Below are 19,361 nucleotides of genomic sequence, written 5' to 3' on the forward strand. Positions count from 1 at the left end.
ATTTGAGCAAATTAAGAGAATCTTGGTAAATGGAATTCCTCAATTCTATTGCAAAACACTATTGTTCAAATTTCAAAATAAATCATGTTTATACACAAAATTATTAGTAGTTTTTTAAAGAAAAATTATTGAAAGCAAAACACTATAGTTCAAAATAAAAACTACTCCTTTTGTTTCATACTAAGTGACATTTTAAATTTGTGCAAACATATTAAGAAAACATTTAATTTTGCATATTTTCTATATAAAAACATCATTCTCCATACACCTAACCATATTTCAACTAATAGAAAAATAAACTGAAAAATAAAAATATATTTTGTATTGAAATGCTAAAAAAATACTTATTTGCAACGAAAAAAATTCTCTACAACGACACTTAATATGAAACAGAGGGAGTATTAGTTTTTATATATTCTGTTAATATTCTTTAGAAAATGAGACGTGCCCATGTGCTTTGAATTATTTTATAAAAGTTCCTATTATGTTGTGTTTTGAAGATATTTTTTATTATTTCAAAATATTTTCCATCTACAATTCATTTTGAAAGAATTCTTTCAAAATGGGTAAAATTGTTAATGAAACAAAAATAAAAACAAAATTTGTTTCAGAGTCAAGGAATCAAAAGTCTGAGAATTGTGGGGAATAGAAACTTTGTGGGCGTGCGGAAGAATCACAGTCTTCTAAAATATAAAATGGTCAACGAACTTTAAAATACCTGAATGGGCCAGTTTCATATTACAATGAACTTCGAGTTCGGTTTCGGATCCTTTAAAATATATATGGTCTTTTTTTCATGCTTTTTCTGGAGGTTTGGAGAAAGATGCAATCAATAGGATTTTCCTAATCCTTCCTTTCCAAATTGAAGGTGTCCACTTCAAGTGTAGGATTAAAGGTGTCCACTTCAAGTTGTATATAAATAGGTATTTTTAGTTGTATATAAATAGTTCACTAAAGCTTTAGTGAATAAGTAGTTCACTAAAGCACGAGGCTAAGCCTCGTTGGAAGTCGTAAAATGTGGAATCTCATTATTGACTTTGGTTCTTAATTAGTGAGCTAATGCTAATCACATGATACTTAGTGGGGTTAAACACTTAGCACATAACAACCATCTACCGATTTTTTTTTGGTAAAAAAGGTATTTTCACCTATTTTCCAGAAACTCAAACATCGTAAATAGTTATTCCCAGCGCGAATCGAATCCCGAATCGAATCCCGGTGGCGAAAGTTACGGCCGCAACCCTTTTACCACTAGATAACCGATTTGAAAATAAAGATCAATACTATTAAAAGGAAAGAAGTTTTAATAAATCTACTTAAAAAAGTTGTTTGGACCATTTCTTTGACCAACAATATTTTTGGTCTTACCATAATATTTAATTAACAATAAATAACCAAAAATTTCTCTAACAAACATTTAATAATACATTTATTCATTAGACCACATTATTTTGTACAAGAACAAAGTTATACGACATATATGCTATCCTTTATTAGATGATCGTACCATTTACTACACAAAAATAATGTACCACATATACTTTATTATATTATTCTCTAAACATGTCTCATTAGTCTCATAATTAATAAATGACTCATTTCACCCAATATAAATAAATTATATAAGTCGTTTGATCCACCAACTATGTAACAATACACACCATTCTTTCAATACTTCTGTTTTAAATTATGAAAAAAGTTAATTCATATATTTGCTAAGAATATATCTTACTTCGAAAAGTATCTAAATTTGAAACAAATCAAAAATTAAATATTCATATACTTTTATCCTATTTTAAAAACCAAGATATAGCATCATTGTTACAAAATATTTTAACCAAAAAATAATATACCGTAGATATACTATTTAAATTCAATAACTTTATCAACTTTAACAGATTTCATAACTCATTTAAAAATTAACATATATCATATATCATACTATACCATGTCATCATACATTATATATTCCAAAATATACAAAATCAAATTTAATAAAGTAAACCATATGTTAAAAATTATATATTTTACTTAAAATTATTTTTTATACAAAGTATTTATCATAAATTTTGTTATTTAAAATAAGTTTTGAAACTATTAAAAACTTTACAAATTTATACTATTAAATTAGCCAAAAATATTTCAAGTACATCTTAAAGATAATTAACTCAAAAAATGTAACTCTTATAAAATGCATACAAAATACAATCAGAGAGTGTAAAGTCAAAAACAAAATACAATCAGAGAGTGTAGGTCTGATCTCAGTCAGCAAGTCAGGTTCATTTTGGGTCCTAAATATTTGGACATAACTAGGTATTTAATTTTTTGGTTTAGGTTTGGATTGGTTCTTTTCAGGTCCTGAGCGGTTTGAATCTATAATTCAAATACCTGTAAAATACATGTAATTTTTAGGTACGTAACATGTCCGAATTAGTTTGGGTATTGAGGAACCAAAAAATACTCGATGTACCTGAAAACCCAAAAAAAATACTGAAACACATACCCAAAAACCCAAACAAGTACCCAAAATATTGAATTACCAAAAAGATCCAAAATTTTACATCAAATCTGACCCGAGTAACAAAAAAATACTCAAAAAAAATTTCCGAATAACCTATATATATTTTTATTACAATTTTACTCAAAACCCGAAACTAAAATCGAAAACCTGAACGCAAAACTTAAAAAGTATTCGCAATACCAAAAACATATCTAAAATACTCGAATATACCTAATATACACAAAAAATTCAGGTACTTGGGTATTAGGTTGGGTCTCGGTTAGGATATTGACTCAAAGAAAACTTGCGGGTCCAAAAACAAAATTGAATATGTACTTTGCCCTAGATCCAAACCAAAACAGCACCAATATTTCCAGATTGGTTTCAGTTTGGTTTCACGGATCTGGTAAAATGTTCATATCTAAGAGAGAGAATTACATAAGAGTATATATATAAAATCATAAATAAACTAATTCATAAATTATAAAATTTTAAATAAATTGTTTCTTCGATATAATATAACTTTTATAACATAATAATGCATAACAATTTTAAAATACTAATTCATAATATTTGTTTACAATCCAAAGAAAAACTCGCGCTTTCGAAGCGCGGGTCAAAATCTAGTTAAACATTAATATTACATTAGAGATTAATGCATAGTATTTTTCAATTGGTTCAATTATGTAAAATTTGGATAAAATTATAATTTAGTTATTTTGTGAAATAATTTGGTAGAAGTGGATTTGACACTAATAGCTTTTTTGATGAAATGTTTAATTTATTTATCATCGTTAAAAAATATGTACATATTTAAGGAAACTAACAACTAATCTGAAACAACCAAAACTAAAGCATATGAGTCTCAAACCAACAACAAAAAATATAAAGATTTCTAATAGCATAAATCATAAATCACACATGGATAAAATTTATTTCATATTATGACTCTAAATTAATAAGCTTTATTGCTATAATGATTAAAATATGTATGAACTTGGAAATTGTTAGTTTAGTATAATTCAAACAAAGCAGAAAAAAATCTCCCAAGATTTTGATGACATTTCCATTATCTCTACTTTTTTTTGTCAAACTTCTATTATCTCTACTTGTGATACCATAATAATAAGTTATCAAATGGATTGTTCACAACTCAGAAGTGCACATTCAGCTTCCAGCCATTACAATCTTGACAGGAATTAAAATAAGAATTGTGAAAACTTATCCTTAACATTTGTGGCCACATACTCTACTTTCCACAATCAACCAACATTCCCAATAAATTACCATTCACCACTTATAGACACACCAGGCAAAGGGAAAACAAGCTAGACAACAAAAATCTGTGATGGATTTGACTCATCCGAGGAGAAAACTAAACTTTCTGCTGATCATCTCATTATTATTACTATCATTACGTCATCAAGATTATAACGTTGAAGCACAAAATTCAGACAAAGTAGTGAATCTTCCCGAACAACCATCCAATCCAAAGATCTCTCACTTCTCAGGTTATGTCAACGTGAATCAAGAAAATACACGAGCACTCTTCTTCTGGTTCTTTGAAGCCTTGTCTGAAGACCCAACAAGACCTCTAGTTCTCTGGCTAAATGGAGGTATAATTACATCACTTATACAATATACTCATTTTTTTCGTTTTTCTGTGTTTTATGGATTATGAGTATGTCCCGCAGGTCCTGGATGTTCATCCATTGGATATGGAGCAGCATCTGAATTAGGACCTTTTCGTGTGGTTGAAAATGGGACAAGCCTTAGATTCAATCAATACTCTTGGGTCCAAGGTTTTTTTTGTTCTTTTCTTTTCTTTTTTAACTATGAAATATTAACACCATAAAATAAAAGTTGTGACCGGTTTTAAATAATTCAATATGGAAAAATTTAATAGAAATTCACGAAAAAATCAATGAAATTGCAGAAGCGAATATGTTGTTCTTAGAATCACCGGTTGGAGTTGGGTTTTCGTACACCAACACATCTTCCGATTTGGACAACCTCAACGACAGTTTCGTTGGTAAGTACTCTACTCCATAACTAGAAGACCATGCAAAAGAACCATCTGAATAAGGTGGTCAGATTTTCAGAAATTGTTTTTTAACTACTGGAAAGCATACTCTAGACTAAATGAAAGTATCTTATAAAAATAAATGTGAAAATGTTTTACAACAGCGGACGATGCATACAACTTCATGGTTGCTTGGTTTGCAAGGTATCCCCAATATAAGTCTCGTGATTTCTTCATCGCTGGTGAAAGCTATGCCGGTGAGCTTAGTTATTTACCCTCATGTTTCTTCGTGAGTTTAAGTTAAAAAAAAAATGTTTCTTCTCGAGTTTTGGATTAGTAACTCAATATAGAATACCAACTAATTAAAAGGCGAAAAGATATAGGACTAAACAAGTACATATAAAACTGAAGCATGAAAATCGGATTTTATCTAACTATTTAGGAAATTATAAAATATGATGTGGTATGGGTTATACTCTTTACAGGTCACTACGCACCTCAGCTAGCCGAGCAAATATACGATCGAAACAAAGTTAAACCAAAAGAGTCCTTCATTAACCTCAAAGGCTTCATTGTACGTATATATTTATATTTGCTAGTGCAACTATTAACTACTTGATTTAAAAAAAAAAAAATTTATTAACTACTTGCACGAGGAAAGCGTAACGTTGATCCAATCTGACCGATGTTTCTTGTTGAAAAGAAACTTTTAATCAACACAATTTAATGTTAGATCCGACTGGCCATCCGTATAGTATAATAGAAAATGAATTTACCATATATAATAACACAAACTTATTGCTGGATACTTTTTTCAAATTTAATTATGATATTCTTTTGTTCTAATGAATTTTTATGAAATAATGAAAATTTATACGTAATTAACTTTAAAATGTTATCCGCAAGTTTGTATATTGTAGCATTTTCGCGTTTCGATTATTTTAAACACTGCTGCTACAGAATTAATTTGACCACTTTTTTTCGTCACACGTAGGTAGGCAATCCATTGACGGACGACAAGTACGATAACAAGGGGATTCTAGAATACGCATGGAGCCATGCAGTAATCTCCGACAATCTCTACGACACCGCAAAACGTAACTGTGACTTCAAGTCATCGAATTGGTCGGAACCATGCAACGTTGCCATGAATACAATGTTCCAAAAATACAAAGAGATTGATATTTATAATATATATGCTCCCAAGTGCACCACCAGTAACTCATCAGCAGCTTCCTTCTTAGGAGTTTTCAATAAGTCTCCGGCAATGAAAGACTGGTTCAAGCGAGTGAGATGGTTTGAAGGTTACGATCCTTGTTACTCTGATTATGCTGAAAAATATTTCAACAGAGTTGATGTTCGAACGTCTCTTCATGCCACTACACGAGGTGTATCAAGGTGGAAAGTTTGCAAGTAAGTTTTATGCATGATAGTTCTGAATTTTCTAATTATTATGTTTTTACAACTCCTAATTACTATTAAAACAAGGTTGACATATTAAAATTTAAAATAGTATTTTTTTACTCATGGTACAGTGATTCGATATTGCAAACGTACCAATTCACTGTCTCCTCAATGTTGCCGACCTATAGTAAGCTCATCAAAGCTGGTCTCAAGATATGGGTTTATAGGTACGATCTACATCCATCTTCTTCTGCTATATAACTGGTGTTTTTTTTTCATCCAATATTGGTTTAAAATTTATACGTCAAATAGTGGTGGCCATACTACGCCCACTCAAATTCAATATATATTAAATATCTTAAAATTAGTCGTTAATTCAATGTTTTTTATTCCCTCAGCTGTTTTTTTATAATGAAAACGGACTACTTTGAAATACGTTGCGAGGCTATAATATTAGAGGACCCAAGAAAGTATTGCTTAAACATAAAAATAGGCACGAGATTCTTGAAGGAACACAAAGGACTAATTAAATAAAACCTAAGTGTTTGATTTTCTTTATCTTTAATCTTTACCCACTTTTTGTTTTTTTTCTTCTTCTTATAAATCATGAATTTTGGGGACAATTTTAATTTATAACAAAAAATAGTTTAAGAGTACAATGTTTGCTTGGATAGTAATCAATAAATCTTTTGGTCGGAAAAAAAAAGAGTGGCCTCTTAGACATTTAAAATGAGTTCTAATTCATTTGTAGGAAAGTATTCCTTTTTTAACCCCTTTTAAGAAAATTGTGATATTTTAGTTTAAAATTGATATGTTAGAAAATAAATTATGGTAGTTTTTGAAAAATTTAAAGAAAAATTTCAATATAATGTTTTTCTGAATAAATATTGATGATTCATAGGAGGATACCCGAGATTCATGAAGTAATCTCACCGAAGATTCTATGATAGCTATAATTTATCCACCAAACTATTGTACGTACGTATACTATGATAGCTATATTCTATGATAGCTATTAGCTATAAGCCGTACGTACGTCATTTTTTTTTTTGGATTTACATCTTTATTGAAATAATATTTCTACTCTTATCTTTTTTAATTAAAGCATGAGAATGTATATGCATAGACTGTTAAAAATTTGCTATTTTTAATTAAAGCATGGGAATGTATATGCATAGACTGTTAACATTTGCTAGTGCCTGACAGTGGAGACGCCGACGGGAGGGTGCCGGTGATCGGAAGTCGGTATTGTGTTGAAGCTTTAGGTCTTCCCGTCAAATCTGAATGGCGCTCTTGGTTCCACAATCATCAGGTTAATGTAAATTTATTGTTTACGGTGGTTATATACGTATTGAATGTATCATCTTATTTTTAGTTAGCCTATATCATTGTAGGTTCTACAATTGCTTTTAGGTATTTATGCATTCAAGTCTTTTTTCGTTATGTGATTGTTGTGATTTGTGAAGGTTGGAGGGAGGATAACGGAGTACGAGGGAGGGTTAACGTTTGTAACAGTGAGAGGAGCTGGACACTTGGTTCCTCTCAATAAACCTGAAGAAGCTCTCGCACTTTTCAGTTCCTTTCTTAATGGTCAAGAACTTCCGTCACGCCCCTAGATATTATCACAGATTCACAATATCATATAGTCCTCTGTCTTTTCTTGTTTGTTTGTATGTTTGTTTGTTACTGGTTCTATAATAAAACATGGATAGATCATAAATAATAAATCCAATCATCACATGTAACATATTACTGTTCTATTATACTATCCAACCATCTAATGGTAATAATAATGAGTTTTGGACAACAAGTATCACATGAATGTGTACGAAAGTGGTGAAAACGTAAATACACATATCTAAATTCATCACATTAATTAAGTTTTTTTTTTCCTTCATCTGAGTGAGTACATGATTTGCCGTGTCAGTCACATTGGATATTACCCATCTCAACCACGTCTTGTTACGCCTTCTCTTAGTTGTGTTATGACAGACCCGGGGAGAACAGCAAGGACACGATATCGTGTTTCCTCTTATTTTTTGCCATTCCAATATCATTTACACAATTAATTTCATATAAACTAGTATTTTAAGACGATTTGTCTTCCATTTTACTCCTATTTGTAAGAGAGACTCTAGCCTAAAATTCCTTTTCACTAGATGTACTCTTGATTTGAAATCCAAGAGCATTGTTGTATTCCATACCATTTGCTACTTTGTGTGATGGTCCGTTTGGATTGGAAAGTACAACAAAACTCATACTTATGAAATTCGAATTGTTTTAGAGCGCTTAATATCACAAATTAAGGTGACTATTCTCAAGTTTAAAATTTTTGAAGGATAATCTACCTTTTTTTATGACTTTACTCGTGTTGTACTTTCAAAAAAAAATCTTTTCACATGTTATTAAACTTGTTTAAGTTTGCATATCTATCATATATGAATAAAATATGTCGTCCTTATAAAAAATACCAATACTATAAAAGAAATTGCATAAAATATTTCAACTGAATTTTGATAATGTTTTAATTTTCCAATTGCCCCCAAAAACATTCCAGTTATATAGTTTGTCTATTATAGTTATTCAAGTCTGATCCATTTGCTCATTTTACAAAATTTCATCGTCTAATAATTTTAATCTAAAGTTCTAAGTTGATTCCTCTTTGTAGGGAAAGAGTAAAGGAATATGATTACGAATGTGGGAATTTGGGTGACAGATAATTTGAAAAAAAAAATCTAACCGTTTTGAACAAAAAAAGAAAAAAAAAAAAAAAAAAAAAATCTAACCGTATGAAACTAAATAGGTCGAATTGAGTTTAGAAAAAAACAAATGGGGCGAATTTGTCAATTATAGATAACATCAGGGGTCAAACTGAAACACTTGAGTGGAACTTTTCTTATCCAAAACCCAAACTCTTCCGCTGAAACCCTCCTCCGTCTTCTCCATCTCACTCCTCTCGTGCCTCCCTCCAATGGAGTCAATCCTGCACTCGTCTTCATCTCTAGTATCTCTCAGTCCCAGAATAGACGGCCGAGATTCGTTCATCAACTCTCCCCGCGTGTGCTTCATACCTAGTCTCGGCCGCAGAGGATCAAAGTCCCTTCCTTTGGTCGCCGCCGCGAAGAAGAAGAAAAGCAAGAGAGATGACAATCACAGCTTCTCCGCTAGACCTGACGAAGCCACCGGTCCGTTTCCCGAATCCATTCTTCTCAAAGAGGTTCCCTTTCTCTCTCGATTAGCTCAAAGTTACTGTAATCCTCTGTTTCTGGTCCAACCATTGTTGCTGAAAGTTTTGTCCTTTTTTGTTTGTATGAATTGGGTTCTGCAGAAGAAGATCGATGAGGAAGGTGATCTTCTTCCTGAGTTCGCTGATGATGAAGAAAGTAAGTGACTTTCCTTGTTTTAAAACTATCTGCCTCTTGGACTCTTTTTCTTACTTGTTGTTTGAAAACAGAGGAGCTATACGAGTTTCTTGATCTTCAGCTTCAGAGTGACTTGAATGAAGAAAGAAGTAAGTTCATCTTCTTTAAACCCGGTTTAATCTAACTCTTTTTGTTTCAACCGGTTTGATAATGTATAACCTATGTCTGTGTAGTGAGACACTATGAGGTGGTTTACTTGATTCATGAGAAACATGCAGAGGAGGTCAAAAGCGTCAATGAGAAAGTTCAAGGTGCACAAAAAGTTTTCTCCTTTGTTCATGTAGGTTCCTTTAGTTATATTTATAATTTTTTTGTTCTTTGATGATATTCAGAGTTCTTGAAGGAGAAGAAGGGGAAAGTGTGGAGGTTTAGTGACTGGGGAATGCGTAGACTGGCGTATAAGATACAGAAGGCGGAGAATGCACATTATATACTGATGAACTTTGAGATGGAAGCGAAACACTTGAACGAGTTCAAAGGGATGTTGGATGGTGATGAGAGGGTGATTAGGCATCTTGTGATGAAACGTGATGAGGCTATTACAGAGGACTGCCCTCCCCCTCCCGAGTTTCACTCGGTTCGTGCAAGTATGGACGAGGATGACGACTTTGATGATGATGACGAGGAAGAGGAGTTTGAAGAAGAGGAAGAAGGGGATGATGTAGAGTATGAAGTAGATGAGGATGGTAATGTTGTTATGGTGGTGTATGAAGATGAAGAAGGGGAAGGGGAAGAAGATGGAGATGATGAACAAGAACAAGGACATGGCCAGTCAAATAAAGACTTGAGAGAAAACCGAACAACAGTTAACGTTTGATGAGGTTAGAGAGCTGTTTGTAGATCTTTCAGTGTTTTGGGACATGGGATTTGTATGACAATGTCACTTCATCAAGCGTACCAAATCAAGAATGAGAAACTAAACACATAAACTTGTTTGAAGCTGTCTCAAGAAACATAAAAGAAAGAAACAACAAAATCCATTAGAAACTCTTATAAGCACATTACCATTAGATGATTATATGATTTATTCTCGGTTTGAGGTTAGAATTAGCGTTTAGAAGGCCTAAACGTCACTAGCGGTAACAGATCCTTGCTCATTGTGTTCCTTAACAACCCTCGACTCTTGGATACGTTTTTTTATGAAATGTGAAATTTATTGATCAACTTGTAAAAGAATTATATGTACAAAAAATTGGCTCCTATAATAACTCTAATGCTAATGAACTGCAAAATCCAAAGTTCAATGGGCACTGAACCATCTACACATCAGTCCTTGGAGCTTTGGCTTGAAATGGTAGTTTAGAGATGTGATTCTGTTCCTCACAGTTTTGTCGATCACCCTAGCAACCTGATCCACCGACTTCACACTACCATTGTGCCTCGCGATCATTACGCTCCCTCCAAATGAAATATATTGTGACCTGTAGTACCAGCCTCAAAAGGATGAAAGTGTGATTATCATAGCTTCCTGTCAACAAGTGTGCTATAGTGATGTTCCAGTCCGGGTCAGGGTCTATGCCAAAAAGGTTCCCCACCACTTTTAGCCAGAGAGTGAATGTAAATGGACATGCAAAGAATAGGTGATCACGGGTCTCATCCGGCTCACCATAGTAGATACAGACCTGCCGTTGACCCCATTGACGCGTTTTGTGACCTGTTGCAAGCCTGTCCTTCACAGCCAGCCAAGTAATAAAACTATAACGAGGAACACCCTGAGGAAACCAAACTAATTTGTGCCATTGAACGTCAGCCTGACTTGGATACATTGCCCACCAATATAACATTTCTTTAATTAATTTTGGGTATTTTAAACCTATGAAAAAGTTCATGCTAATCTTTAAATGGAGCTGCGGTTATTCTAATGAAGTATAAAACATGGTTCCATATTTGCGTAACCACGCGTGATTAGTATTTTTTTTAACTCAGGACGTTTAACTTTCCAAATTTTTTTTTTTATAATATTTTTTGTCACTTAAAAAACGTTTAATTAAATCAAAACTATGATGAATATAAACTGGAAACTGCATAATCTTATTCGCTTTTATTGATTTTTCTTTTTAATTTTGCCTCTAAATTTTTGCAACGTTTATAGCAAAAAAAAAATACTAGACAAAAGTTTTGATGATGTCAGTAGTCATATCGGCAATATCATGAACGGCTTTGTTACGTTGGCTCACCGGTAATGGAGAACTTCCGGCGAACTGGTTCTCACAATCACCTGACGCCCTCACAACGTCTTGCAAGTTAGCTATCGCAGCAGAGTACTTCTTAGCCTGTAGATTGTTGAAGACAGAGCATCAAACGTCATCGTTTTGAAGACTGGTAATGAGGATAGAGAGAAGATGGGCCACGGACAACATAAGCCCAAGCAACAGACATGTCTCCACGGCCCAGAGTTCAAAACACGCGCGTCACAACGGCTCTGCGAAAATAATGAAGACAAGAAGCAGAAAAGCAAAGTACAAGGACAGACCATGACGATAGCAAAGACTGAAGAGCATAATGGATTGAAGCTGTCAAATCGTTTTGCAGCCCTTGATCTGTAGAAGCTTTCTGATCTTGCCATCTGTCTTTATGACCTAGGGTTTTAGCTTCTTGTATAAATAAGTAACTCTTGTAACGATCTTATCACAAAGAGATGAATGAAGTTCAGTAAAGCTCAAGCTTCCTTCTTTTCATTTCAAAACCAAATCTGAAATCTTTACATGGTATCAGAGCACCATGGAAGATAGATCTATGGAACCTTATACCCCTCCTGCTCTTAAACTCACCAACGCTGTTACCGTCAAGCTCACGGAGAAGAATTACATTCTTTGGAAGCGGCAGTTTGAAGCTTTTCTCAACGGTCAGAGGTTACTTGGTTTTGTCACCGGATCTACACCTCAACCAGCTGCAACAATACCAGCACCCACGATAAATGGTACAACCACGCCAGCTCCGAACCCTGACTATGCGCTTTGGTTTCAAACTGACCAAGCCATACAGTCTTGGCTTCTGGGCTCTTTTTCCGAGGATGTTCAAAGTTCCGTGATTCACTGCACCAACTCATATGAGATCTGGATGACGCTGGCCAGTCACTTCAACCGTCCAACATCAGCTAGACTCTTTGAGCTTCAGAGGAAACTTCAAACAACTGCCAAGCAAGATAAATCGATGGATGACTATCTTCGTGACATCAAAACTATCTGTGACCAACTCACGTCGATAGGGCAACCTGTAGACGAAAGGATGAAGATCTTTGCAGCACTGTTAGGCCTTGGAAAGGAGTATGAGCCTATCAAAACGAGTATCGAAGGTTCTATGGATACACAGTATCACCCTTCCTTTGAAGATGTCGTGCCACGTCTGGTTGCGTTTGAAGATAGACTTAAGAGCTACACTACAGACACGGCAGTATCACCACATCTCGCCTTCAACACGGTTCGAGGAAGACCCTTCTTCACCAGAAACAGAGGTCGAAACAGAGGAGGACGCAGCTTCTTCTCTACAAGGAGCTCTGTGTCAGCTGATTCAGAAGCTCGTCCAGTTTGTCAAATTTGCGGAAAGTCAGGTCATGAGGCCATGAGGTGCTGGCACAGGTTTGATAACAGTTATCAGCTTGATGAGATGCACAACGCGCTCGCGGCTATGAGAGTTTCTGATATGATTGACTCCCGTGGAGGAGAGTGGTTTCCTGATACAGGAGCGTCAGCACACATCACCAACACTCCTCATCATCTTCAAAATGCTCAGCCTTACATGGGTTCAGACTCAGTGATGGTTGGAAATGGTGAGTACCTTCCAATCACTCATACCGGAGCTGCAAGCATTGCTTCCTCGTCAGGTAACCTTATACTGAATGATGTTTTAGTTTGCCCTCAAATAGCTAAACCATTACTTTCAGTATCTAAGTTTACAACGGATTATCCTTGCGGTTTTGATTTTGATGCTGATAATGTCTGCATATATGATAAGGCCACCAAGAAGGTTCTGTTACAGGGAAGAAACACTAAGGGCCTGTATTCAATAAAGGAACCAGCCTTTCATGCCTTCTTCAGTACAAGACAGGTTGCTGCTAGTGATGAGGTCTGGCATCAAAGGTTGGGGCATCCTAATCCGCATATCCTTCAGCGTCTAGCGTCTATCAAGTCTGTTTTCATCAATAAAAGATCCAAGTCTCTCTGTGTGTCTTGTCAAATGGCTAAGAGTTCAAGGCTGCCGTTCTCAGCGTCTCAGTTTGTAGCTACACGGCCGCTTGAGAGGATACACTGCGACGTCTGGGGTCCATCACCTGTAGTGTCAGTCCAAGAATTTAAATACTATGTTGTTCTTATTGATAACTATTCTCGGTATTGTTGGATGTACCCTATGAAGAAGAAGTCTGATTTTCATTCAATATTCATAGCATTTCAATCGCTTGTGCAAAATCAGTTTCACACCACCATTGGAACTTTTCAATGTGATGGTGGTGGGGAATTCATAAGCAACCAGTTCCTTCTCCACTTACAAAAGAATGGAATTCAACAACTCCTCTCTTGCCCACACACCCCTCAACAGAATGGTTTGGCAGAGCGTAGACACAGACACATAGTTGAGCTTGGTCTTTCCCTTCTGTTCCAGAGTAGAGCGCCTCAAAAGTATTGGGTTGAAGCGTTTATGACTGCGAACTTCCTCAGCAATTTGCTCCCTCATTCTGCGAACACCAACACTGCAAGTCCATATGAGAAGCTACATAACAAAAGTCCGTCATATGATGCTTTGAGGATCTTTGGCTGTGCCTGCTTCCCGATGTTGCGACCTTACACTCAAAATAAACTAGATCCTCGGTCACTGCAGTGTGTATTCCTTGGCTACAGTGAGAAATATAAAGGATACCGATGCTTGCTCCCAGCTACAGGAAGAGTATACATCAGCAGGCATGTTATCTTTGATGAATCAAAGTTTCCCTTTGCTGATGTGTATGGTCATTTACATCCACCGGCTCTGACGCCACTGATGGAGGCCTGGCTACAGAGCAACAGGAGTGCTGTCTCTCAGTCTCAGTCAACGCAAGGAAGACAAGAGACGATGCAACCTAGGTTGTGTGTCATCAAACCTCAACACTTTGTCGCACCAAACAGTTCAAGTACCGGAAGTTGTTCTGTGATCAGTTCTAGTGAAACCATGAGCACGTCTCTACCTATCACAGATGGAACTTCTCAGAGACTGATAGATCGTGAGAGTAATTCACCACAAGTAGAGCACAACGAGACTGCATTGCCAAGAGCAAATATGCCCGTCAACAATCATCAGATGACAACAAGGCTCAAAGCAGGGATCACAAAACCGAATCCAAGATATGCACTGCTTACACAAAAGGTATTGTGTCCGAGACCAAGGACAGTGGCTGAAGCATTGAAGCATCCGGGCTGGAACAACTCAATGAAAGAAGAGATAGGGAACTGTGAGTTGACAAAGACTTGGTCTCTGGTTCCATATACACCAGACATGCATGTCATTGGAAATGGTTGGGTTTTCAGAGAAAAACTAAACGCAGATGGGACAGTGAAGTCGCTGAGATCAAGACTGGTTGCTCAAGGTTGCAGTCAAGAAGAAGGGATTGACTATCTAGAGACCTACAGTCCAGTGGTTAGAACTGCAACCGTCAGGATTGTTCTTCATATTGCTACGGTTCTTCAGTGGGATATTAAGCAAATGGATGTAGCCAATGCGTTCCTTCATGGTGATCTTCATGAGACAGTCTACATGAGTCAGCCTAAGGGGTTTGTTGATGAGAGTAAGCCGGATCATGTGTGTCTGCTACACAAGTCTCTCTACGGTTTGAAACAGTCTCCACGGGCATGGTTTGATAAATTTAGCACCTATCTGATTGAGTTTGGTTTTGTGTGCAGCATCAAAGATCCTTCTTTATTCATCTACCGAAGAGGAAAAGATATTATCATGCTCTTATTATATGTAGATGACATGTTAATTACAGGGAACAGCTCAACGGTTCTAGCTAAGTTGCTTGATGAGCTAAACAAGCAATTCCGCATGAAGGATCTTGGGAGGATGCACTACTTTCTTGGCATTCAAGCAACCTTTCACTCCTCAGGAATGTTCCTCTCACAAGAACGGTACGCAAAAGACCTTCTTGCTACTGCTGGAATGTCGGAGTGTACCACTGTGGCTACACCTTTGCCACTGCAGTTGAGCAAAGTCCCACACCAAGACAAGAAGTTTGAAGATCCAACTTATTTCAGAAGTCTAGCCGGGAAGTTGCAGTATTTGACTCTGACAAGGCCGGATCTTCAGTATTCTGTAAACTACGTTTGCCAAAAGATGCATGAGCCAACAGTCTCTGACTTTATGCTGTTGAAGAGGATCCTCCGTTATGTTCAAGGCACGTTAGATTATGGCGTCAACATCTTCAAAGACACCGACTTCACTTTGCGTGCGTATAGTGACAGCGACTGGGCTGGATGCCACAACACCAGACGATCAACGGGAGGATTCTGCACTTATCTTGGTTTGAACATTATCTCTTGGTCCTCAAAGAAGCAGCCAACGGTTTCCAGAAGCTCGACAGAGGCTGAGTACCGGTCCCTATCAGAAACGGCTTCAGAGCTTAGCTGGATGTGCTCTATTCTACGTGAGATAGGAGTTCCGATACAGACCACACCAGAGCTGTACTGTGACAACTTATCAGCGGTTTATCTCACAGCCAATCCAGCATATCACAAACGTTCTAAGCATTTTGAGTTGGACTATCATTACGTGCGTGAGAGGGTTGCTCTTGGAGCCCTTTTAGTGAAGCACATCCCAGCTCATCTTCAGCTTGCTGACATCTTTACTAAGCCTTTGACGTTTAAAGCTTTTGATTCACTGAGATACAAACTTGGTGTAGACTCATCTCCTACCCCAAGTTTGAGAGGGGCTGTTGAAGACAGAGCATCAAACGTCATCGTTTTGAAGACTGGTAATGAGGATAGAGAGAAGATGGGCCACGGACAACATAAGCCCAAGCAACAGACATGTCTCCACGGCCCAGAGTTCAAAACACGCGCGTCACAACGGCTCTGCGAAAATAATGAAGACAAGAAGCAGAAAAGCAAAGTACAAGGACAGACCATGACGATAGCAAAGACTGAAGAGCATAATGGATTGAAGCTGTCAAATCGTTTTGCAGCCCTTGATCTGTAGAAGCTTTCTGATCTTGCCATCTGTCTTTATGACCTAGGGTTTTAGCTTCTTGTATAAATAAGTAACTCTTGTAACGATCTTATCACAAAGAGATGAATGAAGTTCAGTAAAGCTCAAGCTTCCTTCTTTTCATTTCAAAACCAAATCTGAAATCTTTACATAGATTAGCCAAAGCCCCCGGCAAATACCTACCAGTAGACGCACCGTAATCCTGATCAACGCAAGTTCCGTACTTCTCAAAAGCTGTGCGATCTCCTCCAGTGCGCCGTAACTCGGAGATGAGATAAGTTAACGTATCGTTCGTTTTCTTTGTCGTCGCATCGATAGAGATCGACGCAAGCCCTAATGCATGAAAAGTAAATCAAATTTAAAACATATAAGTATGCACGAGGGAATAGCAGACGATGACAAAGTTCACGTGATCATATGTCAAATATCATAACCATCTAGTCAGATATGTTTACAGAAAATATTATTATTAATCAAGTTATTACGTCACAATGTTTTATGATCTTACCTTGGAGATCTGAAGTTTTGCTTCTAGGATCAAGATTGAGAGTAGAGACGCATAGGGGTTGATAACGGTTTCTTTTGCAGAGTTGTTGTATAAGATTTGGTTGAGACAAGGCTATTTGGATTTGGATGAACAAGAAAATTGAGAATAATTTCATAAAGTTATTCATTTTGTTATACTGAGAGCTACAAAAAGAAAAGAAAGTTGGTGAATCGTTTCTGATTTGTGAGATTGCCCTTTTATTGAGTAAAAAGTTCTTTGGTTGTTGAACAAATAAAAAAGTTTCCTAAGTTTTCAAAATGTGTAAAAAATAGATATGGACATAAATTTAATAAGAGTTACTAAGACAAATACCAACAGATTCTCCTTGTTTAATTTACTGATTTACTGTGATTTAATTTCAAATAAATTAGGCAACAACCTTTACTTCTCTCGGTCAAATATCAGTAGAAGCCAATTGACCTCTTTCGATCAAAGAACAGTATAAGACAATTAACCTCTCACTTGACCGAAAAAAAAACACGACCATTTTCGTATACTAGCTAAGCCTTTATCGTCTTTCTTGTTGTTCTTGCTGTTCTTGATTTGTTGAAGGGTTTATATGTTATATCGTCTTTTTTCAAAATTTCTTTTTGTAATTCTTTTTTAAGTTTTTATTTTCAAATTTTAAATTTTTAATATTTATTTTTTAGGCATATTTAGCTGAATATACAAATTTCTTGTGGTAATTGCAGATCTATGTATTATTTTTAAATATTTGCATAACCATGTAACAATTGTGCTGTGCTGCCTAGGCCTGGGCATTCGGGGTCCCAATCGGTTTTCGGTTTAGTCCAATCGGGTTTTGGTTTTTCGGGTTTATCAAAATCAGCCCCATTCGGATTATATGAAAATTCGGTTCGAGACCGGTTCGGGTTCTATCGGGTTCGGGTCGGGTTTAGTAAATCTTTAAAGAACCGGTACAACCCGCTGTACTTTCGGGTTCGGGTTCCAATCGGTTCTTCAGTTTAAATGTACTTGATTTATATCTACTTTGTAACCAAAAAGTAAGTAAAATTGGTTATTTGGTTTTAAAATACTTGATTTGTACATATTTTGTAATCAAAACATAAATAAATTCGGTTCAAAAAAAGAAAGAAACTTCAAATGTGTTCATTCAAAATCAAGTAAAAGGTAAACATAGTTATTGATCGAAAGAAAACCAAATAAATGAAAAAATAAAACGAAAACCAAGTTCTCATGAAATGAAAAACATTATGAAATGAAAACAAAATCCAAATCTAAAAACTTCAACCTTCAACCGCCACATTCAATCATCAATCTTCATATAATAGATAATTATTTTAAATGTTCAATATATTTTTAATACATATTAGGAATTGAGATCATGTTTGGTACAAGTTATTTTTGGAAATTTTGAATGTTTCGGGTTCTATCGGGTATCCATTTAGGTTCGGGTTCGGTTCGGATAATACTCATAACCCGAAATACCATAAAACAAGATCCATTCGGTATTTATGTCGGGTTCGGATCGGTTCGGATTCATTTTTATCGGGTCGGGTTCGGTTCGGGTTTTCGGGTTCGGTTTATTTTCCCAGCCCTAGTGCTGCCAATATTCTCCTCGAACTGAGACGAAAATGTTTACCTGTTACCGGGGTTGAAGAACAAAATGTATTTTGATTGCAAGTGGAGAGGAAGATCAATATATGTAGAAAACCGGTTATAATTTGACATAGTTGACGTACATACATATTGAAACCGGATTTAGGAGCAATAATTTATTGCGATCCTATATTAGACACATATGTTGCATGAAGCTCATATTGGAATCAGTAACCGGTTATAAATTCTATAAAACCGAAACATCAGATCTATAACCGATTATAAATTCTATAAATTTTAGACACAACTATAGAATGAGTTTAACTTTTTAGAACGAGACGATCTTTTAACATATAAAATGTATCTAAGCGCTTTGGGTTTTTGCAGGAAAGAAAAATAGTAGTTGAACATTCTTGATTCTTTGCATTATTATCACACTCTCTCTCTCTCTCTCTCTCTCTCTCGTTCTCTCCTCAGTTCTTTGCATTTGTGATAATTAACAGTGTGTTCAGCTCACGTGTAACGTGTAACAGGTCGTATATTAGGAGCAACCGGTTATAATTTGACATAGTTGGCATACATAAATATTGAAACCGGATTTAGGAGCAATAATTTATTGCGATCCTATATTAGACACATATGTTGCATGAAGTTCATATTGGAATCAGTAACCGGTTATAAATTCTATAAAACCGAAACATCAGACCTATAACCGGTTATAAATTCTATAAACTT

General features: G+C 35.8%; 3 protein-coding genes across 3 annotated transcripts; 2 read left to right on the plus strand and 1 right to left on the minus strand.

Annotated features, from left to right (window-relative positions):
* The first annotated feature begins 880 nt into the window (after positions 1–880).
* On the plus strand, positions 881–7,711 carry LOC103839686 (serine carboxypeptidase-like 33). The gene is made up of 9 exons (XM_009116180.3): positions 881–4,116; positions 4,195–4,302; positions 4,437–4,532; positions 4,688–4,780; positions 5,009–5,097; positions 5,518–5,936; positions 6,059–6,154; positions 7,134–7,239; positions 7,394–7,711. Exons 1-9 carry the CDS (start codon positions 3,849–3,851, stop codon positions 7,541–7,543), a joined length of 1,425 nt encoding a protein of 474 aa, XP_009114428.1. The 5' UTR covers positions 881–3,848; the 3' UTR covers positions 7,544–7,711.
* Positions 7,712–8,813: 1,102 nt separating this feature from the next.
* LOC103839669 (nucleolar transcription factor 1-A) lies at positions 8,814–10,282 on the plus strand. Its single transcript, XM_009116167.3, has 5 exons — positions 8,814–9,144; positions 9,256–9,310; positions 9,382–9,438; positions 9,523–9,600; positions 9,682–10,282. The coding sequence occupies exons 1-5, from the start codon at positions 8,899–8,901 to the stop codon at positions 10,164–10,166; spliced, it is 921 nt and encodes a 306-aa protein (XP_009114415.1). The 5' UTR covers positions 8,814–8,898; the 3' UTR covers positions 10,167–10,282.
* A 6,331-nt stretch (positions 10,283–16,613) lies between these two features.
* On the minus strand, positions 16,614–17,193 carry LOC103839658 (pectinesterase inhibitor). Its single transcript, XM_033276410.1, has 2 exons — positions 17,028–17,193; positions 16,614–16,852 (listed from the first exon to the last, which is right to left on the minus strand). Exons 1-2 carry the CDS (start codon positions 17,191–17,193, stop codon positions 16,614–16,616), a joined length of 405 nt encoding a protein of 134 aa, XP_033132301.1.
* Between the last annotated feature and the right edge of the window lie 2,168 nt (positions 17,194–19,361).

This window comes from Brassica rapa, chromosome A01 (genome assembly GCF_000309985.2).
Source record: "Brassica rapa cultivar Chiifu-401-42 chromosome A01, CAAS_Brap_v3.01, whole genome shotgun sequence".
NCBI lineage: Eukaryota > Viridiplantae > Streptophyta > Magnoliopsida > Brassicales > Brassicaceae > Brassica > Brassica rapa.

Coding starts and splice junctions, on each gene's coding strand:
- LOC103839669 (XM_009116167.3), top strand. CDS start 8,899: ATGGAGTCAATCCTGCACTCGTCTTCATCTCTAGTATCTCTCAGTCCC. Junction 9,145..9,255: donor AATCCATTCTTCTCAAAGAG/GTTCCCTTTCTC, acceptor TGGGTTCTGCAG/AAGAAGATCGATGAGGAAGG. Junction 9,439..9,522: donor TGACTTGAATGAAGAAAGAA/GTAAGTTCATCT, acceptor ATGTCTGTGTAG/TGAGACACTATGAGGTGGTT.
- LOC103839686 (XM_009116180.3), top strand. CDS start 3,849: ATGGATTTGACTCATCCGAGGAGAAAACTAAACTTTCTGCTGATCATC. Junction 4,303..4,436: donor TCAATACTCTTGGGTCCAAG/GTTTTTTTTGTT, acceptor ATGAAATTGCAG/AAGCGAATATGTTGTTCTTA. Junction 4,533..4,687: donor CCTCAACGACAGTTTCGTTG/GTAAGTACTCTA, acceptor GTTTTACAACAG/CGGACGATGCATACAACTTC.
- LOC103839658 (XM_033276410.1), bottom strand. CDS start 17,193: ATGAATAACTTTATGAAATTATTCTCAATTTTCTTGTTCATCCAAATC. Junction 16,853..17,027: donor CAAAACTTCAGATCTCCAAG/GTAAGATCATAA, acceptor TTCATGCATTAG/GGCTTGCGTCGATCTCTATC.